The sequence below is a fragment of the Taurulus bubalis genome, assembly GCF_910589615.1.
Source record: "Taurulus bubalis genome assembly, chromosome: 3".
NCBI classification, from domain to species: domain Eukaryota; kingdom Metazoa; phylum Chordata; class Actinopteri; order Perciformes; family Cottidae; genus Taurulus; species Taurulus bubalis.
The window spans coordinates 19,640,156-19,660,647 of NC_136591.1; the positions used below are offsets into that span (position 1 = coordinate 19,640,156).

General features: G+C 39.2%; 1 protein-coding gene across 1 annotated transcript; it reads right to left on the reverse strand.

The window, feature by feature from the left end:
* Window positions 1–843: 843 nt before the first annotated feature.
* slc30a2 (solute carrier family 30 member 2) lies at window positions 844–20,188 on the reverse strand (the record flags this gene model as incomplete). The annotated part of the gene is made up of 8 exons (XM_079215392.1): window positions 20,049–20,188; window positions 9,932–10,143; window positions 6,652–6,798; window positions 6,099–6,252; window positions 3,696–3,915; window positions 3,258–3,363; window positions 1,957–2,091; window positions 844–989 (listed from the first exon to the last, which is right to left on the reverse strand). Exons 1-8 carry the CDS (start codon window positions 20,129–20,131, stop codon window positions 844–846), a joined length of 1,203 nt encoding a protein of 400 aa, XP_079071518.1. The 5' UTR covers window positions 20,132–20,188.
* Window positions 20,189–20,492: the final 304 nt, after the last annotated feature.

The window sequence follows — 20,492 nt, forward strand, 5'->3', positions numbered from 1 at the left end:
TAAAAAAAAAAGTCAATTCACGACCGGCTAATGTTACAGATTCATGTCTTACTTTTAGTGGAAAAGCAGATTAATGGAACAGAGATGTCAGTGAGCTATGGAGTCAGTGTCCGGAGATAGACGGGCCTTATGGTAAAGTTAGAAACTAAAAGTCATCCATGTGTCCCTGGTAGCTCTATGCTAACAGTTTAGCACATGCTAATATATTAAGATGTTTGCATTACTATGGTGTAAAAGTAGTATTATCAGGGAAGTTATTGTTGAAAGTAGCAGCCCTAAATCTTTAAAGTACTTATGTGGTCCGACATCTGGCGGTTTCCCTTAATTTATATGAAATTTAAAAAAAAAAAAATCAGGCAGTGTTTTCAACCAGCAGTTACTTTTATCAACTGGGAGAGACTGGAAAAAATATATATAAATCTGAAATAGTTGCATAAATATAATCTTTGATCTCTAATAATAATCTCTGTATTTTTGAGTGTAGTAATCTAGATCACTGGCTAGTAAGTTTTCAAAGCTTCACGCAAGTATTTGGTAAGAGCTCCATGCAAAGTTAAAGATTAGAGTAAACACCCTATTTTTCCAATTTTTCAAGAGGAACTGAGGCTTAGTTCCATGTTAGTATGGAGCTCCAGCATTAGTACTCTGCTACCAACACATGGATGATTTTGCTGTCTCGTGACTAAATGGCAAACACAAAAAATAAAACGACCAAAAAATAGTTTCTACTCCTTTAACAGGAAGCTGCATTGTGAACATAGCTGTCACTGCTCCAGCTCACCCAGAGACGATGGAATAATAATGCCTGAGTCGTTTGGTGTTCCTGTCGGGTATCCGGTCCAGTCAGTCACTGGGGTCCTGGCAGTGGGAGCAGTGGCTCATGTCTTCAGAGTGCAGCTCCACCTGGATGGTGATGCTGTGGAAACCAAACTTGGTGTGGAGTAGATCGGTGGCCTCCTGCAGCACGGACTGAGCATCAGCACCCTCCTCTGGCAGGAAGTGAGAGAGTAGAAAACAACACTGTGAGTCCGATTTGACGAGATATTGTTGTGCTACTTTTCTATCTTTCTTTTCTTGGCTTGTAAAAGAAAAAAGTACTAATATCACACTGTAAGAATATACAAGTTAAACCTCTGCAGCGAAAGCGATGTTCAGTCATGTCTATAATTACATCTCTTTGGTAACTTATATTTTTTTGCATTCACGTTACCTTATAACAAAGAAATATTATTTCAAAAGATTACAATCCTCTATCTTTAGACCCTGGATTGAAAAAAAACAACTACAAAGAACTACACAAAATGTCCACAAAGCGTTGAAACAACTACAAAGAGACACAGAATGACTACAAAGACACACAAAACAACCACAAAGAGATACATACAATTACCACAAAGAGACCCAAAATGTCTACAAAGAGACAAAGCAACTATAAAGAGGCATGAAATAACCAAAGATTAACTTCAAAGAGACACAAAACAACCTCAAGGATACATAAAGCAACTATAAAGAGACACACAATGTCCACAAAGATACATAAAATGTCCACAAAGAGAGACAAAATGACCACAAAGAGACACAAAACAACCTCAAGGAGACACAAAATGCCTACAAAGAGACAAAGCAACTCTGAAGAGACATACAATAACCAAAGATTAACTACAAAGAGACACAACATATCCACAAAAAGACACAAAACAACCTCAAGAAGACATAAAGCAACTATAAAGAGACGCACAATGTCCACAAAGAGACACACATTGTCCACAAAGAAACACACAATGTACATAAAGAGTGAAAACTACAACGATGAGATAAATAATGACCAATGGTTAACTACAAAGAGACACAAAACAACAACTAAAAGAAGTGTAACAACTATGAAGGTGAGGAGGCGAGGCCTTTCACCCCCTGACCCTCCTGTGTGTGTCGGGCGTAGATCACGTGTTGCGTTACCTATGGCCAGGTGGACAGACACCAGTGCCTGGCCCAGAGTCAGAGCCCAGAGGTGCAGAGAGTGCATCGACTTCACAGCCTTCACCGACAGCAGCACCTCCTTCACCGAGTTGAACTCTATTCCTTTAGGGGAGCCTAAAAAAGAACAGGACACAAATTAACACACACTAAATACCATAATGTGCGGATAATAAAAACCTAGTAATCATGTTTTTATATGCCCCAAAGGTTTGATTCACTGGCAAGGTGTGTAACACATGTGCAGTCCTATTTAGGTGGCCTATAATAGTGATGTGCAAAGGGTTAGGGGTTGATATTCAAAACCAATCAGATTGAGCGATTGTTATATAAAACTGTAAATAATAGCTTGTTTTATGAAAAAAAGCACAAAACTGCTGTATTTGGATGTATTGAACACCATAAGTAATACACAAGTGAAATATATGGTTTGATACGTGAGGAAATTAAAATGTCACAGATGTGTGCAAATGTGCCCAAATGCAATTTATTTTAGACCTCGACTGAATTTTCTCTGTACTAAACCCTCTCTAACTTTGTTCTGCTTCACTTAAGCAAAAAAGTCAACCTTTGCCGAGAGAATGGTCACATATTGTAGTATGACTTGGGTTAGAGTTGGACCTTACAGATGCATCATTTCAAAGAAATAATCATACTCAAAGTGATTTTTTTCTAGGCGGACCTGAAACCTTTTAATTTTTACTGTGTGTCCTCTTCATTTACTCTTGACCAGTAACATATAGACTGATATTTACACATCTAAACATGATCTCCCATGTGTAGCCTTTTATTATAACACCAACATTGTTCAAATAGCCCTAGTGGTTGCAGAGATACAACCTTTTTAGTTTAGTGTTAAAAATGCCCCAAAAAGCATCCCCAGGACGTGACCATCTGTTCTGTGCTATGCATAAACCTAAAGAAGGTAAAAGAGGTTTGCGCACTTATTCAGTGTCATCCTGGTGCTAATTACCACCCACTATGGAGTGTGTGTGTGCATATCATCACTGCATTCAAAGTGTGTTTTTAAAATGTACCCATGAATGCACAGAGCAGCAGCATCATGTGACGTTGACCTTGTCGGATCAGGTCGAAACCCGACAGCTTGTTCACGGCTGCAGGCCAGAAAAAAACCAAACCGTCTTTGACCCTTCAGCTCACGAGCCACCATTAAGGAATAGTTCATTTTGAGTAATAATAATGTATATTCATTTTTTATTTTATTATTTATGAGAAAGAAATGGTTCTTCCACCCAAATAATTATGCGCTCCAGGTGAGGTACCTTCCATGAGTATCCTGAAGACGTCTCTGAGGATGGTGACGGTGGTGCAGAGGACGAACACGGAGAACAGGAATGTGCAGATGGGATCCGCAACTTTGTACTCGGGCTGAAGGAGAGAAAACAGGTTTTTAGAGAGGACATAAAATTGGCATCAGATGGTGTTTTTTCCAGTCAGCAGCCATCGAAGTGCCAAGGGCAAAAAGAAAAGGGAACCTCTTTCACAATAAACACTTGGGATAGCCATGATGCTTTTTAAAATAGCCCATTATAGTGCCTGTTTTGGAGTTTTAAAAAAGTGTTCCTATTAATTTTACAGAAAAGTTCCTGCAACAGTATTCAGACCATAAACTACTCAATATTCAGTCAAATCGAGGATTATTCTTTCTTTTTTTTTTACATTTCGGTCTCACCCTAACATGAACGTGTTCTATATCTGACCCGAAAGTAGATGATGATCGCTGCCACCATGACGCCGACGCTCTGCAGCAGGTCTCCGACGACGTGGATGAAAGCGGCGCGGACGCTCGTGTTGCTGTGGCCGCCGAGGAGCGCGTGGGAGTGGCCGTGAGCGGCGGGGCTCCGGCCGCCCTCGTCGATCTGGTGGTAGCCGCTGCCATGGGCGTGGAAGGTGGTGGAATGATGGAGGATGTAGGCCATCCTGCAGAAGGAAAGAGGGATTTTTTTTAAATTATTGTTGAGAATCATTTATAAAGATTAAGATTTGAGCTTCATACACAAATCTCCCCACCAAGAAAGGTAAATAAAACCAGAGACATGAAGTATGAGTTTGGCTTTTTGGTTGTTGCCATTATTTTTTTTTTGTACATCCAAACGCTGGATTAGACATTTTTAGGTGACTAAACCAATGTGGTGTCGACCTGTCAATCACCTTGTAGCCCCGCCCTAAAGCATCCCCTGCTTTATGGTCTATTTGACTCTAAATTACCATAATTTACTAAATGAACATCATGCTGTATTGAAGAAGACTTGAAACTAGAGATTGATACATAAACTCATGTTTACAATGTTTACTGAGGGAATAAATCAAGAGAGAAGTATAGTCATTTATATAGACTTCTATACAACCTGGGCACTATTTCTCGTACCTGGCTAAACAAAGTCAAGCAAATGTCCTAATCTCCATCTTAAATTAGCGAGATGATTGACATCAGGCTATCTGGGTTTCTTCACGGCTGATCCGCGCTGAAACGGTCTCGTTAATTCTAGCCAGACGTCAGTCATCTGGATAAATGCGCGCGCCCGCTCCTCTTCAGAAGGGATAATAATGGAGCACTGACACCACGATGTTCTAACAGTACAATGTACAAACTCAGAGGAACCTCTTTTTATTTCTCTACTGAGAAGCAGGAGATGATCATGAAGGCATATGAGGAAGTCAATACCGTAGTCATTCACAGCAAACGTGTTGCGAATATTCCAACGTTTTTGCAACATTGTTGCCGTGAACGCAACTTTAACAGCGCCCCTGCTGCGAGACATAAGCGTCGCAAATATATCAGACAAGTTAAATGCGTCAGTGTTGAGAAAATGTATCGGCTAATTTGAAGTGCTTCATCACCCAAATCAATCAGATTATATTTACGAATAAATATATACTTATGAGGATATATGTACTGTATGCACGTACTATGTACCATATAACTAGGAGTTTGAATATGTGTATGGGCGGATCAGTATGTATGTATTATTCATAATCAGAAATTCAATCAATTGAAGCAGTGAAAATAAATTGTGTGTGATTCTCTGTATTCTTATCACGATCACCTTAATCATGTTCTACAATAATGATATGTATGGTGTACTAATAGCACTGTCATATGATTATGAGTGCTTTCAACACATGCATAAGTTTCTTAAGAGCTAAATAAACTTAAGAACAGCGCAGCATGCAGCGGCTGATAGTCTGTGTCTGAGACGGGCGATCAGCTGCGCCTGTGGTGATCAATGTCCGCGGCTCGAGAAGCTCTCATAAATAAATAATTTCTTGCCGGCAAAATCTATATCGCCGCGTACAGGAAGTCATGATGATGTAAAGGATGGATCCTGGCGATCTGAAAGAACTCTCTCCCTATAAAACTAATATAACTAATATCGCTCCTTCATCAATCAGGAAGTGAGCTGCCTTTTTTGTCCGTGGGAGTGTCCAGCTTATCCAGTGAATTTCAGTAAGTCTGCCCGGGAGCAGGTTTAAATTTTTGGATGTGTTGCTATGGTGATTTATCTAAGCTTGCTTCGAGAAACCGAGAAAGCCTGACCTACGTCATCTTATCCTGACAATTAGCCCGCTAACTCAGTAAGCCAGGTACGAGAAATAGGGTCCAGAGGAGTCGAGGCATTTTGAAAAATCGCTCACAAAATTATTGATATATTCAGATATTTTATTGTGGTGTTTATTTAAGACTGAAGATTTCCAGAAACCTTAAAAAATATTACTGACAACAAGTGTATCAGTTTTTCCCATGTTTGATTTCACTCGCGGTCGAATAAGTATTCTGATTATTTTACTCAAACGCAAAATCTCTGTTTCCTGCTCTTTGGCGGCACACATGCCGATATGCTGTAATTGCAGGTTGGAATGTCATCACAGACACACAATTCAACAAACTGTAAATGCAATACTTCCATCAGTCGGGCCAGAGGCTTTTTTTTGCCATCGTGGGATTATATTCAACAATACATAGTGACATTTATTTCAATTAGAAAGCTTCAAGAAAGTAGCAATACTCTAAGAACAACAACAAAAAGCATTTATTAATCTCTGCCTTCACTACAGAAACCTAATGTCCAATGTCGATGCCCATTATGCTGAGAGCCACTCACACTATATTGACGATGACGGCACAGCCGGAGGTGACCAACATTACGTGGCCATTAATCTCGTAGTCGTTGCGTACGATCCTCTCGATGGCTAAATAGACCAGAGCTCCTGTAACGATCCAGATGGAAATGACGGAGATGAATGCCCCGAGGATCTCTGTGGAGAGGAGAGAGAAGAGGCAGGGATCTTAATTACTTTTATATCGTCAAACAGTTCATCACACTCTCTGCGCGCCTCTATCTGAGCTCCTCAGGAGGACATGAAGGTAAATAATAAAGACCCTCGGAGGCAAAGCTGCAACAAAAAGACTAGTGACCCCTTTCAAAGAAAAGGAGAGTAACAGCAGCAGCAATGTAGAGTTTTTGATAGACATGTTGATGACGCCACCTTCAGGTACAGAAAGTAGTTAATGCTGTTGGAACATTGTCACCACTGGCTGAAATTACATTAAATTTGTATATCAATTAACAAGTGCACTGACTAGTTCATTCATCTTCCTTTCATCTCTCCTCAATCCATCCATCCAAACAGCGGCGTCTGATCTCTCGTTCTGACCTGATCGGTGCCAACCGAAGTTCATGGTTTTGGTGGGCGGTCTGGAGGAGATCCACAGGGAGAACAGGCTCACCATCATGCTGCCAAAATCTGTCAGAAGGTGGGCCGCATCGGTCATGATGGCCAGGCTGTGGGCCAGGTAGCCACCTGCAGAAACCAGGAAATACTAGCGTTACCGTTGTATATATGTGCTTCATGTGTTAATGCTGCATTCTCTCTCCTGACCACCAGGGGGCGACTCCTCAGGTTGTATAGAAGTCTATAGAACAGGGGTGGGCAAACTTTTTGGCTCAGGGGCCACATTGAATAAAAAAAATTGACAGACGGGCCGGGCCAGTTTTAGATGGATGGAGAGTGTTTGTGTGAACCTGTCACGGGAGGACAATGTTGCGGACCCAAATGCAGACCACATGAGAGTATGAGTATCTGGTAAAACAGATTATTGGAGCCAAAGGGAAGGTGGGGAGCCTGTGGTCCGCCACAGGGGGTGCTGGGCGGTGTGAGACCCGTGGCTCTACACTGGACGACGTCGAGGCCGGCAGGGGGCGGTGTGAGAATATAACATAAATGACTCAGCTTTTTTGTTCAACTCGCTGGTTAAATCTTCATCAATTTGTTCTACACGCCGAGTCACTGTTCTGCGTGATAAACTCAATTTTTCAAATTTGTTTTTGCTCTCTGGACATAAGAGACCTCCTGTTTCTACCATACATTCTTTCAAAAACTCTCCTTCAGAGAAAGGCCTGCTGGCTTTTGCTATTTTGAATGCTAGCAAAAAACTTGCCTTGGTGCTTGATTCTTGTATAGCAGTTTGGCGGAGAAATTTTTTTTGCTGACTCTTTAAATTGGCTGCCAACTTCTTAGCAGTAGCCGCCCGTTCTGTCGTTGACTGTTGGCTAGCATAGTTAGCATGCTTGGCGGAAAAGTGGCGGCTAATATTGTATTCTTTGAATACTGCAATGGTTTCTTGGCAAATAAGACATAATGCCTCTGATCGTACTTCGGTGAAAAAATACTTAGCAGTCCACTCATTAAAGACTCTGCACTCACTGTCGACTTGTCTTTTCTTGGGTCCACTCATTGTGACAGAAGGGATCAATGCAGGAGGATGGCAGGAGGCTGACAGACAGAACCCTATATGTCACGTGACATGAGCGCGCAGGGTGGCGCAGTTTCGTGGGTCGAATGTGGTTAGTTATGTTAGTTATACTGAGGAAAAATAGTCTGCATGCAGCTGTCAGTTCATTTTACAACTCTGTTGTAGTACAAACCCTGTCTCCAGCGACAGAAAGTGATTCATATTATCGTAATTCTTCTAAAGTTAACGCTTTACGACATAATTAAAAAGGATTCTGATCGCTAAGAAGTGGAGCTTTTCAGTGTTTTGCGGTATATTACGGTAATAAAAAAAAAAGTGTCGCCCTTGTCTGTGGGATCAGTGGGGGAGGGGTGGAATTGACCAGCGCAGCACAGCAAGTGTTGTGTGTCGCTCTAGTTCAGCAGAACACGGCAGGCAGCGGTCCGCACGGCGCGTACAAACTGCTGTAACGCCTCTCTGTTCCCGACTTGATTTTCCCAAAGCACGATGACCACAACAGACCAGCGTTGATGTTTCTTCATGCTTATTTATTGCACAGCGCTCTTTTAGGCTGTTCGTGTGTGTGTTCTTTTGCAGCTGTGCCGTGTGCGCAGCAGAAGGCATTACAGCGGTCTTTCTGCTGCAGCAGAACACACACACGAAAAGCCTAAAAGAGCGCTGTGCAATAAATAATCATGGAGAAACATCAACGCTGGTCTGTTGTGGTCATCATGCTTCGGGAAACTAAACTTGGGAACGGAGAAGCGCTACAGCGGTCTTTACTATAACTTTTTTTTTTTTTTTTTAATGTTATAATTATAATACTCGGTGGGCCGGATTAAAATGCCCCGCGGGCCGGATCCGGCACCGTAGTTTGCCCACCTTTGCTATAGAAACTTCTACTGACTCTTGATTTATTCCCTCAGTAAACATTGTAAACATGAGTGTATGTCTCAATCTCTAGTTTCAAGTCTTCTTCAATACAGCATGGTGTTAATTTAGTAAATGATGGTAATTTAGAGTCAAACAGACCATAAAGCAGGAGACGCTTTAGGGCGGGGCTACAAGGTGATTGATAGGTCACTACCACAACATTGCTGATGAGAGTTGTCCTTGTTTTTGTTTCAGAACTTTAACCCTTTTACAGTGTTTTTTCAGTTCATGAAAGTTAATTGTATCTAAAAATGTCCAAATGTCTTATTGCTGAAGGCCAAAAAATTATGTGAAAATGTCAAACTCAAGGCTTCAAACCCGCAAACCAATGGGTGCCATCATGATGGCTATGTCCACTTCCTATTTACTTTTGCTTGAATATCATTCTGACCAATCCTGAGGCACGGTTTGGTCGCGAACTAAAACAACTGTTGTACTTTTAGCTAAATCTTTGCGTGGCAGGTAATAACTTTACTGGTAAAACACATATATATATAAATAAATTGATAACCTGTATCAAGTTGCTCCTGGAGGTCAGGATGAACCACACCTCATCTCCAGACACATTCAATGTAAAAACGTGCTGATAAGGAGTGTGTAACAGGACGGCACGGAGGACACCAGAGTTAGGGCAGCGCAGCAATCATAGGCAGAGTCAGTTCTGCAGGTTTCAAAAGGATTTTAATTAAACAAACATAAAACAACTCAAAACGTAGCTCGGTCCAGAGCTGTATCAGTGATCTACTGAACTAGCGTCTTTTAGCCGGGCCGCTAGCCGACTTACCGGCTCAATTCTTCACCTTCACAAAGAGGCAAGGCGCCTCTCGTCTCCTGTCCTCCTGCTCCGTTCCCCCTCCTTGGCTTTTGTAAGCCTCTCTGAAGAGGGGGATCTGGATCAGGTGTGTCTCGTCCCACACCTGATCCCAATGCTCTCCTGACGAGTGGGTGGAGCCTTCTGGCTGCAATGTAGATTCCATCCACCACACCTCCCCTTAGGCCCTTACAGAGTGGTTCACCAACTGTTAAACAACCTTAATGTCTATCTGAGACATTTGAAAGTTTATACAATGTGTAATTTAATGCAGCGACAAACCGTGGTATGCATTAAGATCCTCTTTAATGCCTCAGGTTAAAAAAAGAAGATATGATATTCTTTTATATCATCATAAACATCTGGGCAACCAACCAAAGAACGTGAGCCAGCATTTTATATCCTTTTCGAAGCAATAAACAAGTTTCTGTTCTTTGTGTAGTTTCTAAACTGTTTACCTATGACCTCGCCAATCATGAAGACGAGGCAGACGGCCGACGCGATGCAGAGCTTCTTCCTGGCAAGCAGCCGGTCACCGTTCTCATCGTGCGCCGGTGCTTTGGCCCCGTGGCAGTGGGCGCCGGCGGGCCGCTTCAGCTCGATGGCGCCGGCCAGGCCGCCGTTCTTAAAGGGGAAATTGGGGTATTGCTCTTTGGAATCGGGAAAGGAGCTGCAGGGACAAAGAGAAGGTTTGTGTTTGTGAAGGGTCCTTGTGGCACAAAGACCACATAAATGGCTTTATTTCATAAGCAAGATGGACTTCTACAGAAGTATGACTCCAAACTGTTTGAGATTTCCTCCATTGGCTTCAAGATTGTTGCTCAGAAGACAAAGATCCTCTATTTTTGGAATTAACTGTATCTACAATAGTCTGGTCGTCTACAAAACGTGTTGAGACAGTCACACGTGCTCCAAATTGAAAGTGAAACGTAAATGAAAACGCCTTTACCTTCTGTCCTGTGATGTGGAAAAGCTTGTGCAAGCACATTTCATATTTTTTTTACGTGAAGAAAAGAGGATTGGATTTTGATTTTTTTTAAACATACAAGAAGTTGTAATTGTAATTTTTTGGATTGAATTGCAATTTTTCACCATCATCATATGTGTTGAGGATCTCCTCAATGATATACACACACACACACATTTTAGAGAATATGATGCATTGCGATTAAACCAGCCAACAGGATATAAAAGAGTTATAATGCAACATACACATTAATGCAGCACTAATAACCGCACTTAACCCAGACAGAGTACTTACTTCAGTAAGGTTTTGAATATGGGACTTTTACTTGTAGTGGGTTATTTTCACAATGGGGTATAATGTTACTTAAGTACCCTAAAAACGTATTCCACCATTGCTTAGTTTGAGGTGAACTTGTTTAGTTGTTTTGCTGTTTAAAAAACTACACTGGTTGAGTAAGAGTTTGGCCAACATGGCCGTTAATACAAGGTGGTATAATGCTCCAGCATACTGGGGTTTAGGGTTTTGCTTCACTTTGTAACCAGATCAGTTACTGCAGTATAAAACACTCACTGAATTGATTTCCCGAGTAAATGTTGCTGCAATAATTTGTTTGGAAGAGCAACGCTTAGTGGAAACAGATATTCTCCCGACGAAGTGGATTACAATCAATGTTCACCGAGGTGTCAGAATGGCAAGACGGGGTCATCTAGTCAAGAAGAAACAGGTAAAATCGATTGATGGCAACAGTGAGCAGCCATGTGGATGAAAACAGACTCTTCCATCGCTGAGGTCTCACAACACAGACCTCATTTTAATGCATTTGTACTTGTAAGATTTGGTGATTTGCATTGAGACTTCTAGGTTAAAGGTTCTCTGCTAGATATTCAGAGAGTTAGAGTATATACGGACTGAAACCCCCACACAGGGCCGGCAGGAGGGGAGCTGGATCGGTCCAACAAACACCGAAGCCAAGAGAACGTTGTTTGTTCTCTTTGTGAAACGAGACGTTAACGTTGATTTATTTTTCAGGTAACTTTAAGTACCTGAGCAACAGCACTTCCGTAGTTATCTTTTTCTAAACCTCAGCAAGTAGTTTTGTTACCTCAATCTAACTAAATATTTCACAATCTTTTGCTAAACTTAGTAAAGTATTTCACGATCTTTTGTAAACATAAGGATTTCATGATCTTTTGCTATACTTAACTAAATATTTCATGATATTTTGCTAAACATAACAAAGTAGTTTTGTTGCCTCGACCGAACTAAGTATTTCACCATCTTTTCCTAAACCTAACTAAATATTTCACGATCTTTTCCTAAACCTAACTAACTATTTCACAATCTTTTCCTAAACCTAAGTATGTATTTCACAATCTTTTCCTAAACTTAACTAAATATTTTACGATATTTTCCTCAGAAGTTTCCTCATTGTCAGAAGTTTATTCTGAAACTTGTTACATATCGTGTGTAACAAGCGGAAACTGATATGTTTTGTATGAATTGAAATGAGGAGTAACTATTCTCAGGATATCATACAAACTATTGTATGAGGACACATTGACTACTAATGCTGCTGTGCTATGTTACTTCTATTACTACTGTTACTGTTACTAATGTTACTAATGTTACTACAATTACTACTGTTACTACTATTACTACTAGTACTACGCATACTACTATTACTACTGTTACTACTGTTGCTAATGTTACTACTGTTACTACTATTACTACTGTTACTACTGTTGCTACTATTACTACTATTACTACTGTTCCTAATGTTACTCCTACTATTACTACTGTTACTACTGTTACTATTGTTACTACTACTATTACTACTGTTACTACTATTACTACTGTTACTAATGCTACTACTATTACTACTATTACTATTGTTACTACTATTACTACTGTTAATACTGTTACTAATGTTACTAATGTTACTACTATTACTACTGTTACTAATGTTACTAATGTTACTACTATTACTTATATTACTACTGTTACTACTATTACTACTGTTACTAATATTACTACTGTTACTACTGTTACTACTGTTACTAATGTTACTACTATTACTACTGTTACTACTGTTACTAATGTTACTAATGTTGCTACTATTACTTATATTACTACTGTTACTACTATTGCTACTGTTACTACTGTTACTACTATTACTAATGTTACTACTATTACTACTGTTACTAATGTTACTATTACTACTATTATTACTATTACTACTGTTACTACTCTTAATACTATTACTACTGTTACTACTGTTACTACTATTACTACTATTACTACTGTTACTAATGTTACTACTACTATTACTACTATTACTACTGTTACTAATGTTACTAATGTTGCTACTATTACTTATATTACTACTGTTACTACTATTACTACTGTTACTACTGTTACTACTATTACTAATGTTACTACTATTACTACTGTTACTAATGTTACTATTACTACTATTATTACTATTACTACTGTTACTACTCTTAATACTATTACTACTGTTACTACTGTTACTACTATTACTACTATTACTACTGTTACTAATGTTACTACTACTATTACTACTATTACTACTGTTACTAATGTTACTACTATTACTACTATTACTACTGTTACTACTATTACTACTGTTACTACTATTACTACTATTACTACTGTTACTACTATTACTACTATTACTACTGTTACTAATGTTACTACTGCTATTACTACTGTTACTACTATTACTTATATTACTACTGTTACTACTATTACTACTCTTTTACTAGTTACTACTCTTACTACTATTACTACTGTTACTACTGTTACTAATGTTACTACTATTACTTATATTACTAATGTTACTACTATTACTACTGTTACTAATGTTACGAATGTTACTAATGTTACTACTATTACTTGTATTACTACTGTTACTACTATTACTACTGTTACTAATATTACTACTGTTACTACTGTTACTACTGTTACTACTATTACTACTGTTACTACTGTTACTAATGTTACTACTATTACTTATATTACTACTGTTACTACGATTACTACTGTTACTACTGTTACTACTATTACTACTATTATTACTATTACTACTGTTACTACTATTACTACTATTGCTACTGTTACTACTATTACTACTATTACTACTGTTACTAATGTTACTACTACTATTACTACAATTACTACTGTTACTACTATTACTACTGTTACTACTATTACTACTATTACTACTGTTACTACTATTACTACTGTTACTAATGTTACTACTGCTATTACTACTATTACTAATGTTACTAATGTTACTACTATTACTACTGTAGTAGTAATAGTAGTAGTAGTAGTAGTAACATTAGTAACAGTAGTAATAGTAGTAACAGTAGTAATAATTAGTAACAGTAGTAATAGTAGTAACAGTACTAATACTGTTACTACTATTACTACTGTTACTAATGTTAATACTATTACTACTATTACTACTGTTACTACTGTCACTACTGTTACTACTATTACTACTGTTACTACTATTACAATATTACTACTGTTGCTAATGTTACTACTACTACTATTACTACTGTTACTACTATTACTACTGTTACTAATGTTACTAATATTACTACTATAACTACTATTACTACTGTTACTAATGTTACTACTATTACTACTATTACTACTGTTACTACTATTACTACTGTTACTCAGAGATTCTATTACTTGTATTTGAAATACGTATTTCAATTATTTTGTGTATTTTGTAATTTGTATTTGATATGGCCGATAAAAAATCTAATGTAACAAAATACTTTAGAGTCGAGTCATTTTGTATTTAAAATATTTTCTCCACGAATCAAAAAACTGTTCACTTCAAGCTCCTTTTTGTTTGATTTAACACAACACGAGAAAGAAGCAGGCAACCATGCCACTGGCCAATGTAAGAGAGAAAGAAGTAGGCTACCATGCCACTGGCCAACGTAAGAGAGAAAGAAGTAGACTACCACACCACTGGCCAATGTAAGAGAGAAAGAAGTAGGCTACCATGCCACTGGTCAATGTAGGAGAGAAAGAAGTAGACTACCATACCACTGGCCAATGTAAGAGAGAAAGAAGTAGGCTACCATGCCACTGGTCAATGTAAGAGAGAAAGAAGTAGGCTACCATGCCACTGGTCAATATAAGAGAGAAAGAAGTAGGCTACCATGCCACTGGTCAATGTAAGAGAGAAAGAAGTAGGCTACCATGCCACTGGCCAACGTAAGAGAGAAAGAATAGGCTACCATGCAGAGGTGTCAAGTAACGAAGTACAAATACTTCGTTACTTTACTTAAGTACACATTTTGAGTATCTATACTTTACTGGAGTATTTATTTTTTAGACGACTTTTTACTTCTACTCCTTACATTTTCACGCAAATATCTGTACTTTCTACTCCCTACATTTTAAAAATAGCCTCGTTACTATTTCATTTTGGTTTGTTTTAACTCCGGCTTGTCATCGTTCAAAAACACACAAAAAAAAACCTCTGCGCTCCGTTGCCCACAGATACGTGCGCGCGCACACAGGTGAGCACTGAGCACACACACCAGCGGACAGAGCGCTGCGAAAAATATGTCGTGTGAAAAGTAGACCGCTATATCTGCGTTTTAAACGCTCCCATGGTGAAGATGCAACAGCAGCTCTCATGTGAGGAGCAGCGGAGTTCTCCTCGCACCGGAGCAGCTCTCTGAACCCGGAGCAGCTCTCCTGCTCCAGGTGAAACAAGCCAAAGTGCTCGTGTCTTCTACCAACAATGAGCTGCTAGCTTCACATATTACACAAGTATAAAGTACACGGATATACAACAAAGTCATTAATAAATACATGGACAAATGCCTGTACTTTCGGGTAAATGGTTACGGTATGCGCGATTTTACGCGACGCCGAGAGCTCCTTGAGCTCGTCTTTTCTTGCTGTTGCGTTTCTCAAAATAAAAAAACAGATCTAAACTCAATATTGAGCATGAATTGAGTGAGGCCATATCAAATATACAACCCCGTTCATAACATGTGTGTCGAGGAAAGCAGCTCACTGCAGCCACTAATACTGATACAACGTGATTGCTCACATATCTGCACTCATTCTGTTTTGTTTGGCAAAACAAATTAAAAGCTTATTGTTTTCCACAATGAGCTATTTAGTAGTAACTAAATCTGAGTTATTTTTTGCACAGATAGAACTTACACAAAACATTGTCTGATGGGGCAATCTGATTTACTTGAAAGTGATTGCAATTTTCTTTATTCTGTTATTTATAAAAGCACAGATGAGTCACACAATTATGTTATTTACAGAAAAGGTTTGAGAACCACAGCTTTAAGTGTTTGTGTCGGAGTCGCCGCCGCCGCCTATTTTGCACTATTACAATACTTATAGGCAAGTAGTTATCATGTCTTCCGCTCCATGAAACGCATGTTAATGCTCAGTACATATATGGTACTTTAATGTATTTGCATTGTAATAAAATGTGATAATTTTAAATGGGCATACAGTATATGCAGATGAAACGGGTAGCCTAGTGCATCCCACATTTTTCAACATAACATTTTAAAACATTATAGTCATTATGGCCTTTATAAAAATGATTGTTTTGGGGGGAGGTGGGGTAGTGCACTATAGGCCCCTGAGACGCGGCTTAAGAGTTTGTCCTTAATGGAAGAAAAAAAATCCCCTTACATTACTTTTACTTTTATACTTTTAAGTAGTTTTTAAACCAGTACTTTTACACTTTTACTTAAGTAAAAAGCTTGAGTTGATACTTCAACTTTTACAGAAGTATTTTTAAACTCTAGTATCTATACTTCTACTTGAGTAATGAATGTGAATACTTTTGACACCTCTGCTACCATGCCACTGGCCAACGTAAGAGAGAAAGAAGTAGACTACCATACCATGCTCACTTGTTAAATTACCTGTTCACTTTTGTATTGATTTACTATTACCTTTTATTTGTATTAATTTTTCTGTGCAGAACTTGATGTACAGTAATTTATTTAGGTTCTTTACCTGTGTACAACTGGTTTTAATTCTATATTTTGCTTTTATAGTATACATAGGCCTAATTTGTGATGTTTTAATGTCACTATCTGGTCACAGGGAATGTGTTCTATGAGAATTACACTACACAACATACGAGTACATCCCGTTGGATTTTAATCGTGGCAACAAAACACTGACTTCTCCATTTTACTTCACACACACACACACACACCCACACACACACACACACACACACACACACACACACACATGCACATGCACACACACACACACACACAAACACACACACACATACACACACACACACACACAACACAAACACACACATTCAGGTTGCTGCTCTCGCCATGTGCAGTGAGGGGGGAGCTGCGATGATGTGGCTAAATGAGGTGGAAAAAAACTAATCTCTGCTCACTTGAGATAACCGCACACACACACTCTATGTCACACACTTCACGTGGGAGATTGCCAGTGTTTCATGATTAGCCTTTATCGCACACACACACACACACGCACACACACACACACACACACACACACACACACACACACACACACACACACACACACACACACACACCATTGTACGTCCAAGCTGAAAAGAATCAGCCAAGTGGAAAACAGATTCTATTCAATTATACCACTGGGACATGAGAGCACACACACACACACACACACACACACACACACACACACACACACACACACACACACACACACACACTGTATACATCACACACACTCGAGTGCTCTAAAGCCTTAAAGCAACGTTATGTTCAAATGTGAGCGTGATATTATTATGCAGATAAAAAAATGTGGGACTAAATATAGTCTTTGAAAGATTTGTACAATGAATTAGTTAATCTAGTCTAAAATCTTCAACAAAACCATCCATGCACTTATTTGACCGTGCACTTTGAAGTAAGCACTTTGATGCATCGTGCGTCGTCTCTTGTTTAAACACAACACAGTGAATCCCTTTGATGAGCAATACAAAGATGATAAAGAGCTTTTACGGTTATTGCCTTATGACGCATATTTCATCTGCAAATGTCTGAACAAAGAAATTGGACGGCAGGTTTCTGCACCCTACTCAATCAAAGATGGCATCATTAATCGCTGCGTTAAGTTGTCGGTCGGAAGAATGACGACTCCGTGCACACGCTGGGCGTCCGAAAATATTGGAGTTCATCTTTTCGTCAATAACCTCTTCAGGTGGACTGAGGGAATATTCAGTGATCTGTGAAATGATGCGACATGAAGAGACCTCAGAGGAGCACTGAAACAATAACCACCCGGCATTGTATTACAGCTGCAGTCCGCTGTATCAGAGCACGATTGTACTGCAATACTTTATGCAGGGAGAAGGGAGGATGCTGCAGAGCAGAAAGGACATGTTTTGTCTTACCACGGGACGAGTGCAGAGAAGTCAAAGTCATCTCATTATTGTTTTAGCCCCGAGTTGCCAAAAACATGGCAGTTGATACATCAGAATGACAGGGACCCAAGTATTTCACTTTTAATTTGTGCTGCGTGCCATCTTCTTGACTCTTAACCAGTAACATATACAGCGGTATTAACACATCTGAACAATATCTCACAAGTGTTACTGTTTATTTTGGTACCAACATTATTCAAATAGACATTGTGGTTGCAGATATACTCCTTTGTTAGTTTGGGTGTGCAACTTTACCCAATTAAAGAACAATTTGCTCAGTTTTTTAAAGATTTCAGAGCGTTAATAGCAGCGAGCAAATGTTTGTTGTGTGCAAATTTATTGGAGTCATAAACTGTTGTTGGTATCACCTGAGTTAAAAGTAAATCTGGATATTTCTGTCACGTCATGACTCACGTGTTCACTTTAAATTAAATTCTAGTTAGAGCAACACATTCTCAGTCATTACGGATCGATGAAGTGTTACTAATCAATGAATAAACCATTAATAAACTCTTTAGACACGTGTTATTAACCCTTTATAAAGAAAGACATCATCAGATGAGTTAGATTTGTTTTCAACTATCATGTATCTTAAATAGTTTAGGCCTATACATGTAAACACGGAGTGAAGTCACTTCCTTAAAAAGCTACCCCCACGCTCCCGCCCACACACACACACACACACACACACACACACACACACAAACACACACACGCACACACACACACACGCACACACACACACACACACACACACACACACACACACACACACACACACACACACACACACACACACACATACAGACACACGCACACACGGACAAACTCACACGGTACAAATGGTGCATGAAATCCCAAATGTGATGCCATCTGCACTTCTCTCGCTCTCTCTCCACCTCACTCACACACGCGTGCACAAACATGCACGTGTTAAAAAACACCATCACCTCCTTCCTGCACGTCACCTCTTTCTGAACTCTAATAGAAAATAATTCTAGAAATCTGTTTTTTCTCTCCTTTTAAGAGGCCTACCATATCTGCGACAACACATATAATGATGTAAATGATCTCTTTCCGCTCCTCGTGCAGGTCACGTGCTTGAAACGCGCTGGATTGATCTCTAAAATGTAAGAAACAGCTGTCATGAGAGCGTGAAAGAGTTTATTCACAGTCCTGTTTGATTGTGGAAGATCACAAGTAGGCCTAAACCGTTGATACTATGTAATAAGACCGATATATAATTTATTTTTATCATATATTTCCAATGTTATCGATCAGTGTTGGGATGCAGGTTGTGCGGAATGTTTTTGCAGAAAGAATATCTACATTCATTACGATGGTGAGAAAAAACCTACAGGATCACAAATTCAATTATTCGTTTTTTTAATGATCATATCTTCTAAATACACACTTATAATATTATTAAAAATCGTTAAGATAGATATATATAATATGATTATATCGTTCTTTTCAGACCAAGGAACATGACATTTTTCTGTTTTAATCATTTGTATTGATCAATATCTTATTGTATGGCATTACAGCCCATTATTTTTAAAAGGTACATTTCTGTCTGAACGTCTTTGCCAAATATTTTCCCTCGCGAACGACAACCCGCTCATGGAGCTGATTTGCGGCGCCACGCGTGCAGGTGCATAAACACGCACGTATTTACTGTTCAACGCTCCCGTCTCCTGCAGACTGCGCGTGCACTGCGCGTGCACTGCGCCGCCTCTCGCCTCCCTAATGACAGCTCGGTGAACGGGCCGCGGGGACATTTGTCACGCGGGCTGTCCAGAAACCAGCCGAGCGTGGAAATGAATTTGTTCATTCACATAAAACAGCCCGCAAGTGCGGCATCCTGCTCAGCGTGCACCATAACGACTGCGTTACACAGTTTACAACATGTAGATGTATAAAAACATATTCACTTTTCATTTTCTTCACAAAAGTCACAGAGAAACACACCTTTTCAATAAACGTGACATTATTAAATAGTGCTTATTTTGTCTCTAATTTACTGAAATAAAAATAATCTCATGCCATATTTAACATTCTACATGCAGCTGCAACCATAAATAATAATAATAATAATAATAATAATAATAATAATAAAACCCACCTTTGTAGTTTGAGAGAATACATTTTCGCACTCTTCTCGTCGATCAGTTGAGATTTCTCCGAATTTGCAGCGTTATTATCCATTTAATCAGTCTGCGGGGTACCGTCTGAGATTTGAATAAATAAATAAATATTATTTTAAAAATAAGTCAAGGTGATTATTATAATTTTTTATAAGAGGGTGCTGCAAGAGTTGCCGGTGAGACTCGATAGGTCCGGGTCCGGGTCTTCCTTCACTCGACGCGGGGGAAAGTCATCCGAGACTTCAGAACAAACGGATAAATTCCTTTATTGCGGCCTGAGGGAGGTTTTTCTTTTTCTTTTCTTTTTTATATTTATTATATTGTAGCCTCGATCCGCGGAGCTGCAGCAGCAGCAGCAGTGGCAATAACAATAAGGACACAGCGCTGAGAACACTGCAGCTATCGTTAGTTAGTGTTACTGA